The sequence below is a fragment of the Lepidochelys kempii genome, chromosome 5 (assembly GCF_965140265.1).
Source record: "Lepidochelys kempii isolate rLepKem1 chromosome 5, rLepKem1.hap2, whole genome shotgun sequence".
NCBI classification, from domain to species: Eukaryota; Metazoa; Chordata; order Testudines; family Cheloniidae; genus Lepidochelys; species Lepidochelys kempii.
Window position 1 is genome coordinate 129,685,137 of NC_133260.1, and position 22,420 is coordinate 129,707,556.

At 43.7% G+C, this 22,420-nt stretch overlaps 1 protein-coding gene across 12 annotated transcripts in view; it reads left to right on the forward strand.

Moving 5' to 3' along the window:
- LOC140911861 (GPI ethanolamine phosphate transferase 2-like) overlaps window positions 1–22,420 on the forward strand; it is a 168,892-nt gene that overhangs the window by 81,291 nt on the left and 65,181 nt on the right. For all 12 annotated transcript variants that reach the window (XM_073345856.1, XM_073345867.1, XM_073345864.1 and 9 more), the window contains one exon: window positions 15,670–15,861. In XM_073345856.1, the coding sequence (XP_073201957.1) occupies window positions 15,670–15,861 (192 nt within the window). The remainder of the gene's footprint in view (window positions 1–15,669; window positions 15,862–22,420) is intronic.

Genomic DNA, 22,420 nt, shown 5'->3' on the forward strand with positions numbered 1-22,420 from the left:
AATGCCCAACAGCTACCGGTCAGTCAGGAATCGGTTTGGAGTGGGGAAATCTACTGTGGGGGCTGCTATGCTGCAAGTAGCCAACGCAATCATTGACCAGCTGTTATCAAGGGTAGTGACTTTGGGAAATGTGCAGACCATTGTGGATGGCTTTAATGCACTGGGGTTCCCTAACTGCAGTGGGGCGATAGACGGAACACATATCCCTATCTTGGCCCTGGAACGCCGGGGCGGCCAGTACATAAACCGCAAGGGGTACTTTTTCCACGGTGCTGCAAGCACTGTGGATCACAAGGGACGTTTCACCAACATCAATGTGGGATGGCCGGGAAAGGTGCATGATGCTCACATCTTCAGGAACTCTGGTCTGTTTGAACAGCTGCAGGAAGGGACTTACTTCCCAGACCAGAAAATTACTGTTGGGGATGTTGAAATGCCTATAGTTATCCTTGGGGACCCAGCCTACCCCTTAATGCCATGGCTCATGAAGCCATACAACAAGCGCCCTGGACAGTAGTAAGGAGCAGTTCAACTGTAGGCTGAGCAAGTGCTGAATGGTGGTAGAATGTGCTTTTGGACGTTTGAAAGCGCGCTGGCGCAGTTTGCTGAGATCTAACTGAGTCAGTACAACCAATATTCCAATTGTAATTGCTACTTGTAGTGTGCTCCACAATATCTGTGAGTGTAAGGGGGAGATGTTTATGGCGGGATGGGATGTTGAGGCAACTTGCCTGGTGGCCAATTTTGCACAGCCAGACAACAGGGTGATCAGAAGAGTGCAGCAGGGCGCGCTGCACATCGGAGAAGCTTTGAAAGCCAGTTTCATGACTGGCCAGAGTATGGTATGACAGTTGTGGTTGTTTCTCTAGAAGTTACCCGCCCCCTGTGTGTGTGTGTGTGTGTGTATATATATATATATATATATATATATATATATATATATATATATATATATATATATGTAAGGAAATAGTCACAATTGTTTAAAAACCATTCTTTATTACTTGTTGCACAACACATTGAGAGAAATCAGAAGGTAGACCAGGGGAGGGGGCGGGTATTGGGTTAGAGGGGTGGAGGAGGAGAGAAGGACAAGTCCAGAAACCAAATCAAAATTCTGGATATGCCTGCTTTCTGCTGCTTGTGCAATCCTCTGGGGTTGACTGTGTGGGTCCCTGTAGCTCTCCTCCCACCCCATGTTCTTGGGCGTCTGGGTGAGGAGGCTATGGAACTTGGGGAGGAGGGAGGTTGGTCATACAGGGGTTGCAGTGGCAGTCTGTGGTCTTGCTGTCTTTCCTGCATTAGATCCACCATACAGTGGAGCATGTCAGTTTCCTCCCCCATGAGCTTGACCATAGCATCCTGCCTGCTCTCATTGCACGCGTCCCTCCTCTCTTTGTGTTCATTTAACGCTTTATGGAACTCTGCAATTGTTTGCCTCCACACATTCAGCTGAGCCCTATCAGTGCGGGAGTACTGCATGAGCTCGGCGAACATGTCGTCCTGAGTTCGTTTTTTCCGCCTTCTAATCTGGACCAGCCTCTGGGACAGAGTAGACAGGGGCCACGTTGAAATATTTGCACCTGCGGGAGGAGAAAAAGGGAGGGTAATATTTTAGAAGATATATTTTAGAGAACAAAGGGGACACACTTTCTCAGTGAAACAGGCAATTCATAGTACACAGCACATGTTCTTTCTGTACAAGGTCGCATTTTGCCTCACTGAAGTGCCTGCCACTTTGGTGTGAGTAAGCCATCACAAGCAGCTGGACAACAGAATTCAGCTTGCAGGCAGCCTTGGTAAGCCCTAGGGGCATGCGGGGTTCTGCTTCTTCATTCATTTCAATGCTTTCAAAACTGCCGGGCCCCCTTTCCCATACCAAGCAATGCCTGGTGGGTTTGCCATATAAATGGAGGGCCTGCGGGCTCTCTGGGATGATCGCTTCACACAACACTCTCCCCCCGCCCTGGCACCCATTGTGTGGCTCCGATGAGGCTCTGAGGAGGGATGAGCCCTTTAAACTAAACACGAACAGCCCAGCACATCTGGGTTTCCCCCCACCCCCCACTGCGTGGCTTCGATCAGGCTCTCACTCACCAGAAGTGCCTTCTCCAGGGTCATGGTCCGGGAGCCCGCCTTGGGAGTGGGGGGAGGCTGTTGGCTCCAGCGTTAAGACTAGTTCCTGGCTAGGGGGCAAAACGGATTCCCCACTTGCCGCCTGTGCACTGTCGTCAGCCTCCTCCTCTTCGTCCTCCAGTAACTCATCCTCCTCACTCCATGCAACTCCCCCATTGCAGGTTTCTATGGACAGTGGTGGGGTAGTGGTGGCATCACCCCGCCATAATTGCATGCAGCTCACAATAGAAGCAGCATGTATGGGGCTGTGACCCAGAGCGCCTATTCGCCTCCCTCACTTTTTTGGTATGCTTGACTGAGCTCCTTGATTTTTGTATGACACTGCTGTGTCCCTGGAGCAGCCTCTTTCCGTCATGGCCCTGGAGATTTTAGCGTATGTATTTGCGTTTCTTTTTTTGGAACATAGTTCTGCTATAACAGATTTGTCTCCCCCACATGCGATGAGATCCAGTACCTCCCATTCGGACCATGCTGGAGCTTGTCTGCAAATCTGGGACTGTGTGGTTTCTTGTGATGGTGGACTCTGCATGGTTGCCTGTGGCGGTGGACTGTGCTGATGGTGACCAAACAGGAAATGAAATTCAGAAGTTCCCGGGGCTTTTACTGCCTACCTGACTAGTGCATCGGAGTTGAGAGTGTTGTCCAGAGCGGTCACAAGGGAGCATTCTGGGATAGCTCCCAGAGGCCAATAACGTCTAATTGCATCCACAGTACCTGTAACCCGGAACTGCGATCTTGATTTTAGCGCTACTCCACTTGCCGAGGTGGAGTACAGAAATATGATTAAAGAGACCTTTAAATAGAAAAAAACGGTTTGGTTGTGTGGACGGAATCAGTTTTATTTTGAATTAACTCTGCTAATTCTGAAATAACTGCATACCGTAGACCAGGCCTAAGTGAACAGTGACTGGCATAGTACAAAGAGACTTGTGTAATAGAATTAACGTAAAAAGAAAAGGACTACTTGTGGCACCTTAGAGACTAACCAATTTATTTGAGCATAAGCTTTCGTGAGCTACAGCTCACTTCATCGGATGCATACTGTGGAAAGTGTAGAAGATCTTTTTATATACACACAAAGCATGAAAAAATACCTCCTCCCACCCCACTCTCCTGCTGGTAATAGCTTATCTAAAGTGACCACTTTCCTTACAATGTGTATGATAATCAAGGTGGGCCATTTCCAGCACAAATCCAGGGTTTAACAAGAACGTCGGGGGGGGGGAGGAAAAAACAAGGGGAAATAGGTTACCTTGCATAATGACTTAGCCACTCCCAGTCTCTATTCAAGCCTAGAGTTAATTGTATCCAATTTGCAAATGAATTCCAATTCAACAGTTTCTCGCTGGTGTCTGGATTTGAAGTTTTTTTGTTGTAATATAGCAACTTTCATGTCTGTAATTGCGTGACCAGAGAGATTGTAGTTTCCTCAGGAAGTCAGTGGTGTCTCGAAGGTAGCTGGGAGTGCTGGTAGCGTAGGGCCTGAGGAGGGAGTCTACATAGCCAGACAATCCTGCTGTCAGGGTGCCAATGCCTGAGATGATGGGGTGCCCAGGATTTCCAGGTTTATGGATCTTGGGTAGTAGATAGAATATCCCAGGTCGGGGTTCCAGGGGTGTGTCTGTGTGGATTTGATCTTGTGCTTTTTCAGGGAGTTTCCTCAGGCCCTACGCTACCAGCACTCCCAGCTACCTTCAAGACACCACTGACTTCCTGAGGAGACTACAATCCATCGGTGATCTTCCTGATAACACCATCCTGGCCACTATGGATGTAGAAGCCCTCTACACCAACATTCCACACGAAGATGGACTACAAGCCGTCAAGAACACTATCCCCGATAATGTCACGGCTAACCTGGTGGCTGAACTTTGTGACTTTGTCCTTACCCATAACTGTTTTACATTTGGGGACAATGTATACCCTCAGATCAGCGGCACTGCTATAGGTACTTGAATGGCCCCACAGTATGCCAACATTTTTATGGCTGACTTAGAACAACGCTTCCTCAGCTCTCGTCCCCTAATGCCCCTACTCTACTTGTGCTATATTGATGACATCTTCATTATCTGGACCCATGGAAAAGAAGCCCTCGAGGAATTCCACTATGATTTCAAATTTCCATCCCACCATGAACCTCAGCCTGGTCCAGTCCACACAAGAGATCCACTTCCTGGACACTACAGTGCTAATAATCGATGGTCACATAAACACCACCCTATACCGGAAACCTTCTGACCGCTATTCCTACCTACATGCCCCAGCTTTCACTCTGACCACACCACACGATCCATTGTCTACAGCCAAGCTCTGCGATACAACCGCATTTGCTCCAACCCCTCAGACAGACAAACACCTACAAGATCTCTATCAAGCATTCTTACAACTACAATACCCACCTGCGGAAGTGAAGAAACAGATTGATAGAGCCAGAAGAGTTCCCAGAAGTCACCTACTACAGGACAGGCCTAACAAAGAAAATAACAGAACGCCACTAGCTGTCACCTTCAGCCCCCAACTAAAACCCCTCCAACGCATTATTAAGGATCTACAACCTATCCTGAAGGATGATCCAACACTCTCACACATCTTGGGAGACAGACCAGTCCTTGCCTACAGACAGCCCCCCAACCTGAAGCAAATACTCACCAGCAACCACATACCACACAACAGAAACACTAACCCAGGAACCTATTCTTGCAACAAAGCCCGTTGCCAACTGTGCCCACATATCTATTCAGGGGACATCATCACAGGGCCTAATAACATCAGCCACACTATCAGAGGCTTGTTCACCTGCACATCCACCAATGTGATATATGCCATCATGTGCCAGCAATGCCCCTCTGCCATGTACATTGGTCAAACTGGACAGTCTCTACGTAAAAGAATAAATGGACACAAATCAGACGTCAAGAATTATAACATTCATAAACCAGTCGGAGAACACTTCAATCTCTCTGGTCACGCGATTACAGACATGAAAGTTGTGATTTTACAACAAAAAAACTTCAAATCCAGACTTCAGCGAGAAGCTGTTGAATTGGAATTCATTTGCAAATTGGATACAATTAACTTAGGCTTGAATAGAGACTGGGAGTGGCTAAGTCATTATGCAAGGTCACCTATTTCCCCTTGTTTTTTCCTCCCCTCCCCCACCCCCCGGTGTTCTTGTTAAACCCTGGATTTGTGCTGGAAATGGCCGACTTTGATTATCATACACATTGTAAGGAGAGTGATCACTTTAGATAAGCTATTACCAGCAGGAGAGTGGGGTGGGAGGAGGTATTTTTTCATCCTTTGTGTGTATATAAAAAGATCTTCTACACTTTCCACTATATGCATCCGATGAAGTGAGCTGTAGCTCATGAAAGCTTATGCTCAAATAAATTGGTTAGTCTCAAAGGTGCCACAAGTCCTCCTTTTCTTTTTGCGAGTACAGACTAACACGGCTGTTACTCTGAAACTTGTCATTATGCAAGGCGCAGAATTAATGTAGATTATTTAAAGCAGAACATTCAGTACATAATTCCAAACTTCACTAAGTTAGTAAAGTGGTACATGTAGGTACCAATGACATATGGAAGGATAGGAGAGAGGTCCTGTAGGCCAAATTTAGGCTGCTAGGTAACAGATTGAAGTGCAGGACCTCCATGGTAGCATTCTCTGAGATGTTTCCAGTTCCATGCACAGGGCCAGTTAGACCGGCAGAACTGCAGAGTCTCAATGTGTGGATGAGACAATGGTGTAGGGAGGAGGGGTTTAGATTTATTAGGAACTGGGGAAACCTGGGAAAGGGGGAGCCTATACAGGAAGGATGGTCTCCGCCTAAACGAAAATGGAACCAGATTGCTGGCACTTAACATTAAAAAGGTTGTAGAGCAGCTTTTAAACTAAGGGCTGGGGGAAAGCCAACAGGTGCAGAGGAGCATGTGGTTCGGACAGAGACATCCCTTAGGGGAGGATCTATTAATAGAGAATCTCTGTCCTAGTAAGGAAAGAAAAGGATAAAATACAGACAGTCTGATCAGAAATAGTCAAATAAAAAAAAGTCCCATTCAGTTACATCGTGTAATGGCAGAAAGCCGAAAGGAGACAAGTTTTTAAAGTGCTTATATACCAATGCTAGAAGTCTAAATAATAAAAGAGGTGAACTAGAGTGCCTCGTATTAAATGAGGATATTGATATAATAGGCATCACAGAAACTTGGTGGAATGATGATAATCAATGGGATACAGTAATACCAGGGTACAAAATATATCGGAAGGGCAGAACAGGTCATGTTGGTGGCGGAGTGGCATTATATGTGAAAGAAAGCATAGAATCAAATGAAGTAAAAATTGTAAATTAATCAAACTGTAGCATAGAATCTCTATGGATAGAAATTCCATATTATAATAAGAAGACTATAGCGGTAGGGATATATTACTGACTACCTGACCAGGACGGTGAGAGTGACTGTGAAATGCTCAGGGAGATTAGAGAGGCTATTAAAATAAAAAAAAAACCCAATAATAATAAATAATAATAATGGGGGATTTCAGTTATCCTGATATTGACTGGGTACATGTCACCTCAGGATGGGATGCAGAGATAAAGTTTCTTGAGACCTTAAATGACTGCTCCTTGGAGGAGCTGGTCCTGGAACCCACCAGAGGAGAGGCAATTCTTGATTTAGTCCTAAGTGGAGCACAGGATCTGGTCCAAGAGCTGGATTGCTTGGTAATAGTGACCATAAAATAATTAAAATTAATATCCCTATGGCAGGAAAAACACCACAGCAGTCCAACACTGTAGCATTTAATTTCAGAAAGGGGAACTACACAAAAATGAGGAGGGTAGTTAAACAGAAATTAAAGGGCGCAGTGCCAAAAGTGAAATCTCTGCAAGCTGCGTGGAAACTTTTAAAAGACACTGTAATAGAGGCTCAACTTAAATGTATACCCCAATTAAAAAAACATAGTAAGAGAACCAAAAGAGAGCCACCCTGGCTAAACGGCCAAGTAAAAGAAGCAGTGAGAGGCAAAAAGGCATCCTTTAAGGAGTGGAAGTTAAATCCTAGTGAGGAAAATAGAAAGGAACATAAACACTGGCAAATGAAGTGTAAAAATACAATTGGGAAGGCCAAAAAAGAATTTGAGGAACAGTTAGCCAAACACTCAAAAAGTAATAGCAATTTTTTTTTAAAGTACATCAGAAGCAGGAAGCCTGCTAAACAACCAATGGGGCCACTGGATGATTGAGGTGATAAAGGAGCACTCAAGAACATTGCGGAGAAACTAAATGAATTCTTTGCGTTGGTCTTCACGGCTGAGGATGTGAGGGAGATTCCCAAACCTGAGCCATTCTTTTTAGGTGATAGATTTGAGGAACTGTCCCAGATTGAGGTATCATTAGAGGTGGCCTTGGAACAAATTGATAAATTAAACAGTAATAAGTCACCAGGACCAGATGGTATTCACCCAAGAGTTCTGAAGGAACTCAAATGTGAACTTGCAGAACTACTAACTGTAGTCTCAAAAAGAAAAGGAGTACTTGTGGCACCTTAGAGACTAACCAATTTATTTGAGCATGAGCTTTCGTGAGCTACAGCTCATAGAATCATAGAATCTCAGGGTTGGAAGGGACCCCAGAAGGTCATCTAGTCCAACCCCCTGCTCAAAGCAGGACCAATTCCCAGTTAAATCATCCCAGCCAGGGCTTTGTCAAGCCTGACCTTAAAAACCTCTAAGGAAGGAGATTCTACCACCTCCCTAGGTAACGCATTCCAGTGTTTCACCACCCTCTTAGTGAAAAAGTTTTTCCTAATATCCAATCTAAACCTCCCCCACTGCAACTTGAGACCATTACTCCTCGTTCTGTCATCTGCTACCATTGAGAACAGTCTAGAGCCATCCTCTTTGGAACCCCCTTTCAGGTAGTTGAAAGCAGCTATCAAATCCCCCCTCATTCTTCTCTTCTGCAGGCTAAACAATCCCAGCTCCCTCAGCCTCTCCTCATAAGTCATGTGTTCCAGTCCCCTAATCATTTTTGTTGCCCTTCGCTGGACTCTCTCCAATTTATCCACATCCTTCTTGTAGTGTGGGGCCCAAAACTGGACACAGTACTCCAGATGAGGCCTCACCAATGTCGAATAGAGGGGAACGATCACGTCCCTCGATCTGCTCGCTATGCCCCTACTTATACATCCCAAAATGCCATTGGCCTTCTTGGCAACAAGGGCACACTGCTGACTCATATCCAGGTTCTCTGTCCACTGTCAGGTCCTTTTCTGCAGAACTGCTGCCTAGCCATTCGGTCCCTAGTCTGTAGCTGTGCATTGGGTTCTTCCGTCCTAAGTGCAGGACCCTGCACTTATCCTTATTGAACCTCATCAGATTCCTTTTGGCCCAATCTTCCAATTGGTCTAGGTCCTTCTGTATCCTATCCCTCCCCTCCAGCGTATCTACCACTCCTCCCAGTTTAGTATCATCCGCAAATTTGCTGAGAGTGCAATCCACACCATCCTCCAGATCATTTATGAAGATATTGAATAAAACCGGCCCCAGGACCGACCCCTGGGGCACTCCACTTGATACCGGCTGCCAACTAGACATGGAGCCATTGATCACTACCCGTTGAGCCCGACAATTTAGCCAGCTTTCTACCCACCTTATGGTGCATTCATCCAGCCCATACTTCCTTAACTTGCTGACAAGAATACTATGGGAGACCGTGTCAAAAGCTTTGCTAAAGTCAAGAAACAATACATCCACTGCTTTCCCTTCATCCACAGAACCAGTAATCTCATCATAAAAGGCGATTAGATTAGTCAGGCATGACCTTCCCTTGGTGAATCCATGCTGGCTGTTCCTGATCACTTTCCTCTCATGCAAGTGCTTCAGGATTGATTCTTTGAGGACCTGCTCCATGATTTTTCCAGGGACTGAGGTGAGGCTGACTGGCCTGTAGTTCCCAGGATCTTCCTTCTTCCCTTTTTTAAAGATTGGCACTACATTAGCCTTTTTCCAGTCATCCGGGACTTCCCCGGTTCGCCACGAGTTTTCAAAGATAATGGCCAGCTCTCATGCTCAAATAAATTGGTTAGTCTCTAAGGTGCCACAAGTACTCCTTTTCTTTTTGCGAATACAGACTAACACGGCTGTTACTCTGAAACCTGTCATAACTGTAGTCTGTAACCGATCATTTAAATTGGCTTCTGTACCAGATGACTGGAGGATAGCTAATGTGATGCCAATTTTTAAAGAGGGCTCCAGAGGTGATCCTGGCAATTACAGGCCTGTAAGCCTGACTTCAATACTGGGCAAACTGGTTGAAACTATAATAGAGAACAATATTGTCAGACATATAGATGAACATGATTTGTTGAAGAGTCAACATGGTTTTAGTGCCTCACCAATCTACTAGAATTCTTTGAGGGAGTCAACAAGCATGTGGACCAAGGGGATCTAGTGGATATAGTGTATTTAGATTTTCAGAAAGCCTTTGACAAGGTCCCTCACCAAAGGCTCTTACGCAAAGTAAGCTGCCATGAAATAAGAGGGAAGGTGCTGTCATGGATTGGTAACTGGTTAAAGGGTAGGAAATGTAGGTATAAATGGTCAGTTCTCGGAATGTAGAGAGGTAAATAGTGGTGTCCCCAGGAGTCTGTTCTAAGACCAGTCCTATTCAACATATTCATAAATGATCTGGAAAAAGGGGTAAACAGTGAGGTGGCAAAATTGCAGATGATACAAAATTACTAAAGATAGTTAAGACTCGGGCAGACTGCGAAGAGCTACAAAAGGATCTCTCAAAACTGGGCAACAAAATGGCAGATGAAATTTAATGTTGATAACTGCAAAGTAATGCAGATTGGAAAGCATAATTCCAACTATACATATAAAATGATGGGGTCTAAATTAGCTGTTACCACTCAAGAAAGAGATTGTGGAGTCATTATGCATAGTTCTCTGAAAACATCCACTCAGTGTGCAGCGACAGTCAAAAAAGTGAACAGAATGCTGGGAATAATTAAGAAAGGGATAGAAAATATCATGTTACCTCTATATAAATCCATGGTATGCCCACATATTGAATACTGTGTGCAGATGTGTTCACCCCATCTCAAAAAAGATATATTGGAATTGGAAAAGGTTCAGAAAAGGGCAACAAAAATGATGAGTGGTATGGAACGGCTTCCCTATGAGGAGAGATTAATAAGACTGGGATTTTTCAGTTTGGAAAAGAGACGGTTAAGGGGAGATATGATTGAGGTCTATAAAATCATGACTGGTGTAGAGAAAGTAGATAATGAAGTATTGTTTACTACTTCTCATAACACAAGAACTAGGAGTCACCAAATGAAATTAATAGACAGCAGGTTTAAAACAAATAAAAGGAAGTATTTTTTCAAACAACGAATAGTCAACCTGTGGAACTCCTTGCGAGAGGATGTTTTGAGGGCCAAGACCATAACAGGGTTCAAAAAAGAACTAGATAAATTCATGGAGGATAGGTCCATCAATGGCTATTAGCCATGATGGGCAGGAATGATGTCCCTAGCCTCTGTTTGCCAGAAGCTGGGAATGAGCGACAGGGGATGCATCACTTGATGATTATCCTGTTCTGTTCATTCCCTCTGGGGCATCTGGCCCTGGCCACTGTTGGAAGACAGGGTACTGGGCTAGATGAACCTTTGATCTGACCCAGTAGGGCCATTCTATGTTCTTATAATGGAGAATAACAGTGCTTGGAGTTCTTTCTGATTGGTCACATGGGCTATGGGTGTGGGGAGAAGGGAAGAGAATTTTTCTTAAATTTAACACAATAGGGCATTACATTCGAAATTTGAGGTCATTTATTGGTAATGACTTTAGGAATATTGTGGTTCAGCTGGCTTGTGGCGTTTTGGAGGCAGGAGGGAGTGGAGAGGAGTGAGGACTTGGTGCACAGGTTCCCCCTGCCTCCCAAATGCGGCAAGCGAGCTGATTGCCCCGGGAAGGAGGGAGGAGCGAGGACTTGGTGCTCCTCCCTACTCCGTCCTGCCTCCAAAATGCCAAAGCCAGCTGATTTGCCACAGCAGGAGGTGGGGGTGGGGGGGAAGAGGTGTGCCGAGTCCTTTTGTCTGGCAAAAAAAATTTCCCTGGAACCTAACCCCCCTGCCCCCATTTACATTAATTCTTATGGGGAAATTGGATTCGCTTAACATAGTTTCACTTAGTCGGATTTTTCAGGAACAGAACTACAACGTTAAGTGAGGAGTTACTGTATGTACTACCTTTGGTTCCATATAAAGGATGAATGGATTATATTTTAATGTAACAGAGATAGTATTCTGACCTTTTTCTCTTTCTTGCGAGAATTCAATGTAAACCTTTTGGAACTCCAAAACTATGTTGACAGCATTACAAAAACATAAGGCATATGCAATGTCATATAAAAGGTGATAAAAACACAGTTACAAATTCTCAGTCTTAACGCATTAAAATAGTTTTGTGTGCTGAATAGTTGTAGTTTACCATCTGCCCTCTCCCTTTTTCTGATTTTCTTGGTTTTTGTCACAAGCTTCTCTCCAGTATATCTTTCACCTTTCTTGTTTGTCAGCCAAAGAGGGCCTTGAGAGACCCGTGCAAGCCTTTGTAGTCTCTATCAGGGAAGTGCATGGTCTATAGAGCACTATCACAATGGCCCCAAGGAGCAAGGAGGGCATTTCTGTGTAAATATTGTGACAGGGTCGGGCCAGATGGCTATAGGAGAGTAACGGAAGGCAGATATATTAGCCCCAGGCCAAGTAGGTCCCTTTTCCCTGGGTAAGGTAACAGGGAAGGTTCCAGAATAATCAGGAACCTTCTGGAGACAATTAACACAGGCTGATTAGAACACCTGCAGCCAATCAAGAAGCTGTTAGAATCAATTAAGGCAGGTTAATCAGGGCACCTAAGTTTTTAAAAAAGGAGCTCACTTCAGTTTGTGGTGTGCGTGTGAGGAACTGGGAGCAAGAGGCACTAGGAGCTGAGAGTGAGAACACGGACTGTTGGAGGGCTGAGGTGTACAAGCATTATCAGACACCAGGAGGAAGGTCCTATGGTGAGGATAAAGAAGGTGTTGGGAGGAGGCCATGGGGAAGTAGCCCAGGGAGTTGTAGCTGTCGCACAGCTGTTCCAGGAGGCACTCCAGACAGCTACATTCCACAGGGCCCTGGGCTGGAACCCGGAGTAGAGAGTGGGCCCGGGTTCCCCCCAAATCCTCCCAACTCCTGGTCAGACACAGGAGGAGTCAACCTGGACTGTGAATTCAGAAAAACGGCCAAGCTGAGGGCTGCTGTGAAGCTCCAAGGCAAGCAAATCCGCCAATAAGCAGAAGACCCACCAAGGTAGCGCAGGAACTTTGTCACAATATATTGCTGGACTAGCCCTTAGCAAAACAAATTACCCATAATTAAAAGCTGCAAAGCTTACTATATATACCCTAGAGAGTGTCTTTCAAAAATACATGAATCTTGTGTGATGTAGCTGTGAAAAAGGCTAATGCAATCCTAGGATGCATCAGGTGAGGTATTTCCAGTAGAGATAGGGAAGTAGCGTTACCATTATACAAGTCACTGATGAGACCTCATCTGGAATGAATAGTGTGTACAGTTCTGGCCTTCTACTAGGATGATCAGAGGAATGGAGAACCTAGCTTATGAAAGAAGACTTAAGGAGCTTGGCTTGTTTAGCCTAACAGAACAAAGGCTGCGGGGAGATATGATTGCTCTGTATAAATACATCAGAAGGGTAAACACCAGGAAGGAAGTGGAGTTATTTAAGTTAAGGGCCAGTGTTGGCACAAGAACAAATAAGTATAAACTGGCCACCAACAAGTGACGTCTTGAAATTAGATGAAGGTTTCTAAGCATCAGAGGAGTGAAGTTCTGGAACAGTCTTCCAAGGGTAGCTGTGGGGGTAAAAAACCTAACTAGTTTTGAGACTGACTTGATAAGTTTATGGAACGAATGATATGATTAGGTTGCCAACAGTTGCATGTGGTCCATCTGCTACTGTTATGAGCAAATATCTGCCACAGCCAGAGATGGGACACTAGAGGGGGAAGGCTCTGAGTTACTACAGTGAATTCTTTCCCAGGTATCTTACTGGTGGTCTCACCAACATGCTCGGGGTCTAACAGGTCACCATATTTGGGGTCAGGAAGGAATTTTCCTCCAGGTCAGATTGGCAGAGAGTCGGGGGTTATTTTGCCTTTCTCTGCAGGTTGGGTTCTGGATCATTTTACTGGTTTGAACTAGAGTAAACAGTGAATTTTCTGTAACTTGAAGTCTTTAAATCATGATTTGAGGACTTCAGTAACTCAGCCAGAGGTTAGGGGTCTATTACAGGAGTGGGTGGGTGTGGTTCTGTGGCCTCTGATGAGCAGGAGGTCAGACTAGATAAATCATGATAGTCCCTTCTGGCCTTAAAGTCTATGAGTAAGTCAGCTACATGCCTTAATGGCAGAGACCCTGCACACTCAGTTTTTCAGACACAGAGTGTGGTCATTCTTTAAGTAGACTCTGAGCCTCACCTCCTACCGATGTGGCTTGTGAATCACCTGAGTGGAATACATGTCTGCAACCACCTGAAGAAGAAAAGACTTACTCATCTGTATGGTAAGTTATTCTTCGAGATGTGAGTGCAGATGTGTATTCCACTCAGGTGTGCGCACACCTGCTGCACTGAAGCTGAAGAACTTTGCCTAGCAGTACCTGTGGGGCGGTGCTCATGGTCTCTGACTTTTAGCCTCTCCTTAGGTTATTTAAGGGCAGCATCAGCCTTTGCACGGAACATCGAGAGTTAAGACTGTTGCAGAGGGGACAGAGGTTGGGTTATGGAATATGTCTGCACCCACATCTCGAACAGTTACTGTACAGGCAGGTAACTGTCTTATTGCATACACGTGCACAGGGTCTCTGCCATTAAGGCATGTAGCTGCCAGTGTACATACTATCTTAGGGGTTGCCACAGCAGTCCATATGACCTCAGCAACATTTCCCAGGCTCTTGAGTCCTGAAGAAAGGATACTGGGGAAGAGACACGGTAAGATTACATCAAGTAAATGTACTTGCTTCTCCTGGTGCTCCAGCATCACCCTTCTTCGCCGCCCTTCCCTGCAAAGAGCAGTACCTCTCCTGGGAGCCTCTCCAAGCTGGATGGGGAGCTGACTGGGTCACATGGAAGGACCAAGAGGGAATGTTTTTTCTTTCAGCCTAGCCTGGCTGACTCCCATCTGTATAGCTGAAATAGCTGTCTTGTGTTTCCTTGTAGAATTCAAAGAAAAGCAGGTAATATGGAAAGAAAGCACGACAAAATTTAAGAAAGAACTCCAACTCCCGTGATACGATGTGGAGCTCATGCTAATATAGCCTAGGTCCGGTGTCAGTCTGCCAGAGGCCAGCAGTCTTTCCCCATAGCATTTCAAAATGTGAGGACTTTGAAATGCTGATGTGTGGCAGGGTGTAGCCACTGGTTCTCACAGTGTATGTGTGATTCTGGCCTGTGCAGTCAAAGTCATGGCATTTGGAACAAATAAAAAACATATGGAGATAGACATCAACTGCTGGTTTCCTGCTTGGCTTTTGGGTTCAGTTCCAGCTGTCTACTTTCCTATTTCAAAAAACAAAAAAACTTAGATCCCAGTACTGGAAACTTCATATCTCCCCATTTACCATCAGGGTAGATGAGGTCAGATGAAGTACTCTATCTAATGTGATTTAGGTTTTTCTATAGTGTCTGAGTGCCAGCACTCCGTATGTTTCAATATCTGGCAATGGGCAGGGTATTCAGTATATAGCACTTGACTATATATGCACTCAACCTGCTGGTCTAAAAGAGAGAACTTCAGTGCATCTTTAGGGCATGATGCAAGGCCCATGTCTGTCTTGTTTTCTATTTATTGTATTGTTTTACCATAACACTAGGATTCATAGTCATGGATCAGGACCCCCATTGTGCTAATAGGTTTGGTTTGTTTCAGTGATTGTTCTTTTGCTATTGGAGGAAAACTTGTGTGCTACATTATGTCCTTAGATGTGATGGCTTTAGGGAACATTTTGTACACCTTATACATCTAAAATTAAATAAAATGGATATATATATGCAGAGTTATAATTTAAAAAGAGATGCTTGTGAAGTACGGTAACAATCCTTGTTGCCTTATATTAGAGAAACTAGAATGCTGTAGTAGAAGTGATGGTGAATTTTGCACGTGTATATAAATTTTGTTTTTAAATCATTAGAATTTTTTTTATATCATATGAAACTTTGTTTTATCCAGTTAAAACAGACCAACTAACATATGATGAGACATGATTACTTTTAAACATGCATGCTTGAATATAAAACCTCATTAACAAAATCGTTTTTCTAAAAATACTAAAATATTTGACCACATCTCTTAGAAAGCTAGTAACAGATGTCAGTGCAATGATTAATTTGGAAATTCACTACAGTTGCTGGAGCTATGTTCAATGTATTTTAGCAGTAATTATAGATTTATTTTTTTCCTTTCTTTTACAGTTCTGAACACAAAGCTGTACTGTCCCTTCTGGCAGCTGTCTCCTTAGTTATGCTCTTCATTCTGGTTCAGAGGAGATGCTCCCTGGTTTCGAAAATAGCGATGGCACTTGGGCTCTTGGGAGTCTACAGTTACCGGGTAGCCATTGGAAATGTTGTATTTCCATGGCAACAAGACAGCAAAGATATCTCAAAGTGAGTTCATCAGCAGATATGTATATCAACTTCTAGAACAGTTTTAACACTTTGGATACTGAAAAAATAGCACTGTTATCTCTGTTAGAATCAGGCTGTTATGAGCAAAGGGATGGTTCTCTTAGGATGTGCCCTAACAAGTTTTTCGTGTTATGGCTTTAAATAATATATGGGTACAATAAAGTGGTATGTTCCTGTACCGTATCTCAAATTGGAAACCTGTCAAAGGCTGACACACATACACTGACTACCTTGAGGCATAGCTTATTGATCTAGCCAGTTACCATTTTTTTCCATTTCCATTATTGAATCTGGCTTATAAAGATTACTGCCTTTGCTGTTTTATTTATTATTATGTTGATTTGCTACATTAAGTACAGAACAATGCCAACCTGACTTATTTATAACAATGAAATGGTTTACTATTTGACTACAAGGCTAAAAATACATTTAGGAAACAGAAAAGTAGTACTTGTGGCACCTTAGAGACTAACCAATTTATTAGAGCATAAGCTTTCGTGAGCTACAGCTCACTTCCTCAGATGCATATCGTGGAAACTGCAGCAGGCTTTATATATACACAGAGAATATGAAACAATACCTCCTCCCACCCCACTGTCCTGCTGGTAATAGCTTATCTAAAGTGATCATCAGGTGGGCCATTTCCAGCACAAATCCAGGTTTTCTCACCCTCCACCCCCCCACACAAATTCACTCTCCTGCTGGTGATAGCCCATCCAAAGTGACAACTCTTTACACAATGTGCATGACAATCCTGCGGAAATAGCCCAACTTGATTGTCATGCACATTGTGTAAAGAGTTGTCACTTTGGATGGGCTATCACCAGCAGGAGAGTGAATTTGTGTGGGGGGGTGGAGGGTGAGAAAACCTGGATTTGTGCTGGAAATGGCCCACCTGATGATCACTTTAGATAAGCTATTACCAGCAGGACAGTGGGGTGGGAGGAGGTATTGTTTCATATTCTCTGTGTATATATAAAGCCTGCTGCAGTTTCCACGATATGCATCTGAGGAAGTGAGCTGTAGCTCACGAAAGCTTATGCTCTAATAAATTGGTTAGTCTCTAAGGTGCCACAAGTACTCCTTTTCTTTTTGTGAATACAGACTAACACGGCTGTTACTCTGAAACCTGTCATTTAGGAAACAGTTTCCCTGTGCCTTTCTGTTTCTTACAGCTGAGAGTTGTGCTCCATAGCCTTTCAAGATGTAATAGATTTCTGCCTTTGGGGTCTAAAGCTTGGAGCATTATACAGACTGAGAACTTTCAAAGCTAAGAGTTTTGAGTCTCCTTTCCCACCATACCTGTCACAGGTGATATGTTTACCATGTGAGATGAAACAACCCAATGATGCTTCTAATTCATGAGGGCTTTTTTTCTCATACTGAGCATTAGCTGCTTTTGGAGTGCAGGAAAGCAGCTTTGATTCTTTTATAACCTATCTGATATTTTTCAGTTTTTGTTGTGATATAGTTGGACCTGCAGCGTCAACATGTTCTAAAGGGAGCATCAGAATTGTGGGAAAGTTTCAGGATGCATTCCTGTAGTCTTTTGGGGGAAATTCTAGAAAGATGATTGGCTTGTGGCTAGAATAAATTGTTCAGAGATCACTTAGAATTTGACCTGAGTCTGGGTAGCTTGGTTGAGGATTGGGGATCAGAGGTCACACCCTCTGTAAGAAGTGGAGATTGGGAGTTACCTTGGAAAGCAGCCTAGGAAAAGATTTTTAGACTAACTAAGGCCAGCTGTACCAGTGGTGCATATATTTCTTTTATATGTAGTAGAGATATTTGAAGATACCTTAATACTAATTAAGGAAGTAAGTTATTTGATCTTTGCATACAAAAATTTCCATTGACCTTGACTTGGACTACAGAATCTGACTACGTGCTTGAATGTGTTTGTCTGGAAATACATCTGATTGCTAAATATGATTTTTGGTTTTTGTTGGACTACAATTCCTTAGGGTAGAATGCATTTCCTTCAGTGAGAGGAAAAATACTGCAGTGTGGAACAGAATGTTAACTGCATCGGCTGAACTGCAAATTAAAAGAATAGTTACAGTAATAAGTGGAGTTCTTAAATTTACAAAGTGAGCAAAGGTTTCACTGACAGCTGATTTACACTATAGTCAGCGTCTTAATTGCAATTAGAATTGACTAAGAAAACATAGGGCTTTTATACTCAGCTTAATTTTAAATGTGAATATGGTGATTTGCTTAAACTGCTATGTCAGACCTTTCATTTATAGCTTTGATTATGCAGTGGCTTAAAAGTTCTTTAGATTAATAAAACCAAACTTCACGATCAGTTAGTCGTGGCTGACTGTATCTCACATTTAAGAGTGAGACTTGCATGTTAACATTAAATGACTGTTTAGATGTAGAAATGGCACAAGGCTTTTTAAATTGGAGAATTTTAGTGCTTTTTCTAAATGGGAGCAGGTACACTACAAGCTTTGGTGCACACCTCTGCCAATACACCTTAACCTTGTCTTTATACCATCCTTAGCGTTACGTATCAGGGCTTCCCTGTTACTTGCGTTGACAGGACATCCACTTTAAAACTGCCTACTACCTTTACCTTTTAAGATAAAAATACTGCCATGGAGACTGAAGTGTAGAATACATACATTATGGGGGAGGGATAGCTCAGTGGTTTGAGCATTGGCCTGCTAAACCCAGGGTTGAGAGCTCAATCCTTGAGGGGGCCATTTAGGGATCTGGGGCAAAAATTGGGGCTTGGTCCTGCTTTGAGCATGGGGTTGGACTAGATGACCTCCTGAGGTCACTTCCAACCCTGATATTCTATGATTCTATGGGCTGCAGTAATGCAGGTCTTTCTACCTTGCCTTGCAAATGTGCCTGAACTCTGACACAATCTGGTAGAAATATCTGGAAAGGCAACATGGTCCAATGTTGGACTGCAAATCAGGAAATCTGTGTTTTTTATTTGTAATTCTTTATTTGCTATATGATCTTAGCAAGTTATGCTTTTCCTAATTTTGTAACTTGACCATAATGTGAGAAATGTTGTGTATTAGGTTACATATAAAAACTACATTAAAAGAATGTTAAGGTTGCAACGTCAAGTACCTAAAAGGTGGGAAAGTCAAAAAAAATTTCTGTGTAACCTTCATTTAGCCCCATTATATGTATACATTGCCAACAGCCTGTACTTTATGATCACTTATTATTTTTACATCAGGACTCCCTGCCTCATTCAATGCACAAAATGAATGGTGTTCACTGAATGGGTAGTTGAATATTTCTCTTTACTTGTGCCTTATTTACTACGTACCATCCAAACCCTGAATTCCATACAGAATTATTTCCTCATGGGATTTTCTCAGGAACTCCTCACCATAGCTGCTGAGTGCTACACAAACATTAATGAATGGATTCAGAGGATCCCTTGTTAGATGATGATATTCACATTTTACAGATGAGGAACTAAGATGCATAGAGGTTAAAGCCAATATTGAAAATTGGGCCCTAGTGGATGCTCTTGACAGATATGTTACTACTTTTATAGCACATACATTAATAACATAGCTTCCATTGACTTCAGTTGCACTGAGTGCCCAGTGTGTCTGCAAATGAAGCCCCAAGTATCCCAAGTTTCTCAAGCTGAGCACTAAGAAAGTGAGAAACAGAGTGTCCACTTGTGAAAAGTTTGATGTGTGACTTGCCCAGCATCAGTTAGAAGCTTGGTGGCAGAGACATGACTAGAACTCAGATCTTCAGGGTGTCAGTGTATTTCCGTAACCAAGAGGTCATCCTTTCAGTTCCTGCAGTCCCCTACATTACAGGCAGTCCTCGACTTTACGATGTTCGAGTTACGATGAACAGCACTTACAACGCTTCTACATTGACACCCTGATTCGATTTATGACTATAGGTTTCAAGTTTACAATGCTCGGTCCTGCAATGGAGTAGATTGCAGTTCTGAGTTCCAACTTACAAATGCAATCGTAAGGAAACAATTGTGTCGTAAGTCTGAGGACTGCCTGTATTTACCTCACACCTCCCAGTTTCTGCAACAAATGACACAGGACCCTCCACACAAAAGCTTCATCCACTGTACAACCTTTGAATATGCTAAATGAAGCAGAGGTCCTGTAAGAAATGTCTGATATGCAGTTAGGGACTGTATCATTGTAGCGAAGCAAGGACTCACGAGCGCAGCGCCTCCTGCTAGTTGTCTGGGAATTAGCTCTCCAGCATATGGAGCACCTCCTTCTGCTGGTGGCTCGCCTGCCTCAGGCCCCCGTGTCCCTCCCAGACTCTGGTGCCCCTTTACCTCGGGGTTCTGTCCTCTACAGTATGCCCACTCTCTGGGTCTCCCCTCCCAGGGGAACCCCCGACCCTCTATCCCCACCTTGCCTCAATGGCTACTGCCAGTCATCATCTAGCTCCCTTTCTCTGGGGCAGACTGCAGTCTGTAATGGCCACTCATCATCACCTGTTGCCTTTGCCTATTCCCAGGCTGGATCTCTGCAGCCCCAGTACCTCTGTAGGCCTTCAACAAGGCCTGCAGCCTGGGGTTTTACCAGGCTGAAGCTCCCCAGCTTCCTTGCCCTATTCCCCAGCACTGCTCCAGTTCAGGTTCCTTCCTCTGAGGCAGCTAGCCCTTCTCCCTCCAGGGCTGGAGAGAGACTCCTCCAACTTCTGGCCCACAGCCCTCTTATAAGGGCCAGCTGGGCCCTGATTGAGCTGGCCACACCTGTGCTTTTCACCACTCAAGTGCTTTCACTCCTTTTCCCAGCTGCAGGTCTCTCCAGTGCTGCTTTTAACCCCCTGCCTACTGGAGTGGGGCAGGCGCCCCACTACAGTCATGTACATGCACAAGGGGGCTGAATTAGGATTGCACAGGAAACATTAATTCTGGCATTTCCTAACTTTTAAGTGCTTGATTTTGCAATTCTAATATTATTTGAACATAGCTTTTTATGTGTAATTTCTTCATTTTTAAAAAGCAAACTTGAAAAAAAAACACCACTATTTGGAACCATATTAAGCCCACACAGTGGTTTGTCAGCAGGGTAGGAACCTTTAGATCTGCAGCCCAGACCTCTGCTATTTGAGGTAATGGGATAATTGGTTCCAAGAATAGGCTCTTAACCTCTCTATAGGCCAGTCACTAAAGAGAGACACATTTTGCCAGTGAGTTTCAGACATTGGTTGATAGCAGAAGAATTTTGACTCAGGACTCTAGGCTTCAATTCCATGGTATAGAAAGGAATGTCCTCAAGTGATTTCAGACCCTTCTGCCTCTTGTCCCCTAGCATGTCACTGTGTCCTTGCTGCTTGTCATTCATCTGCATTCCAGTCAGGCTGATTCTTTCTTCTCCAATGTAGCCTGGGCACCACCAAGGGGGAGCATTGAAGGTATAGGAGAGACTGTCCCTGCCCTGTTCTAGTACCTAACACTAAAGCATCCCCCAGCAACTGCTCCTCCTGGATGCTGTTTATCTTTTTCAGCCCCTTGAACATGAGCTGTGTGGGGATTGAGCATGCTCAGTGTGGTTGGCATGGAGCTATGTGGGAATTGAGCATTCTCAGTACAAATGGAATCTTTGGAGAAATTTGCTGCCAAACTTTCTCTGTTGAACATGGATAAATGACAGTTGTCAGAAATTTAACATTCAGACAAGTTTGAATAGATTTTCACAGGGACGACAAAAGGCAACCCTCTGATAGAAGTACCACCACCTTCCGGAATTTCAGCCCGGCTTCCCAGTATGGAAATGCTAGAGCTCCTCAATGGAATGTTAGGAGAATGTTTTCACATTGGTAAAAAATATTTCTCTAACCTAATCCTTGAAAATCCTTAGCTGAGCTGTTTGCTCAGAGAAAAAAAAATTAGCCAAAGGCACAGACTAGGATGGAAATTTGGCAGAGTTGTAAACCACTGAAAAGAGTCTTAAAAATTAAGTGTTATGCAACCTTACTTAGTTAAAGCCATTGCTGCCATTTTTTCCTATAATAGAAATATTTTTGGAAGCTATTTAAGAAATCCCACAGTTAATACTTGCTTACATGAAGAAAAGTAGAATTCATATATAGCTTCTGACATGCACTACTTACAACATATTTGACTCTGGAGGCAGTAATGGTCTTATCTCACTTCTTGTGTGATCAGTAGAAGACAAATAGCTCTATTAAAAACAGCAGCAACAAAAGCTTTCACTTTCTGCCTTTGTACATTTCAAATATCCTACTGGATAGCAGAGGTGGCCCCAATGTGTCCAGGCGTGGATCAGAGCTAGTCTCCTCTATGCTTGACTGCAAAGTGGCAGGTGCCTCATTTGATGACAGTTATTACAAGAGAGGGAAGAATAAAAAGCCCAGTAGCTTTCTCTTGCTCTTGGACTCTCTGCGGGAAAAAATTTCACTCTTAATTAGAGTGGGGAAGGAACCCTGACAATAATTATGAAAGGTTTTTTTATAATACTGGACACAGTGTTTTCAGATGTTTGTAAGTACCTGGTTAAATTCATGATTTGTGCTAAAATTGCCTCATTGCCCTGCCTATTGC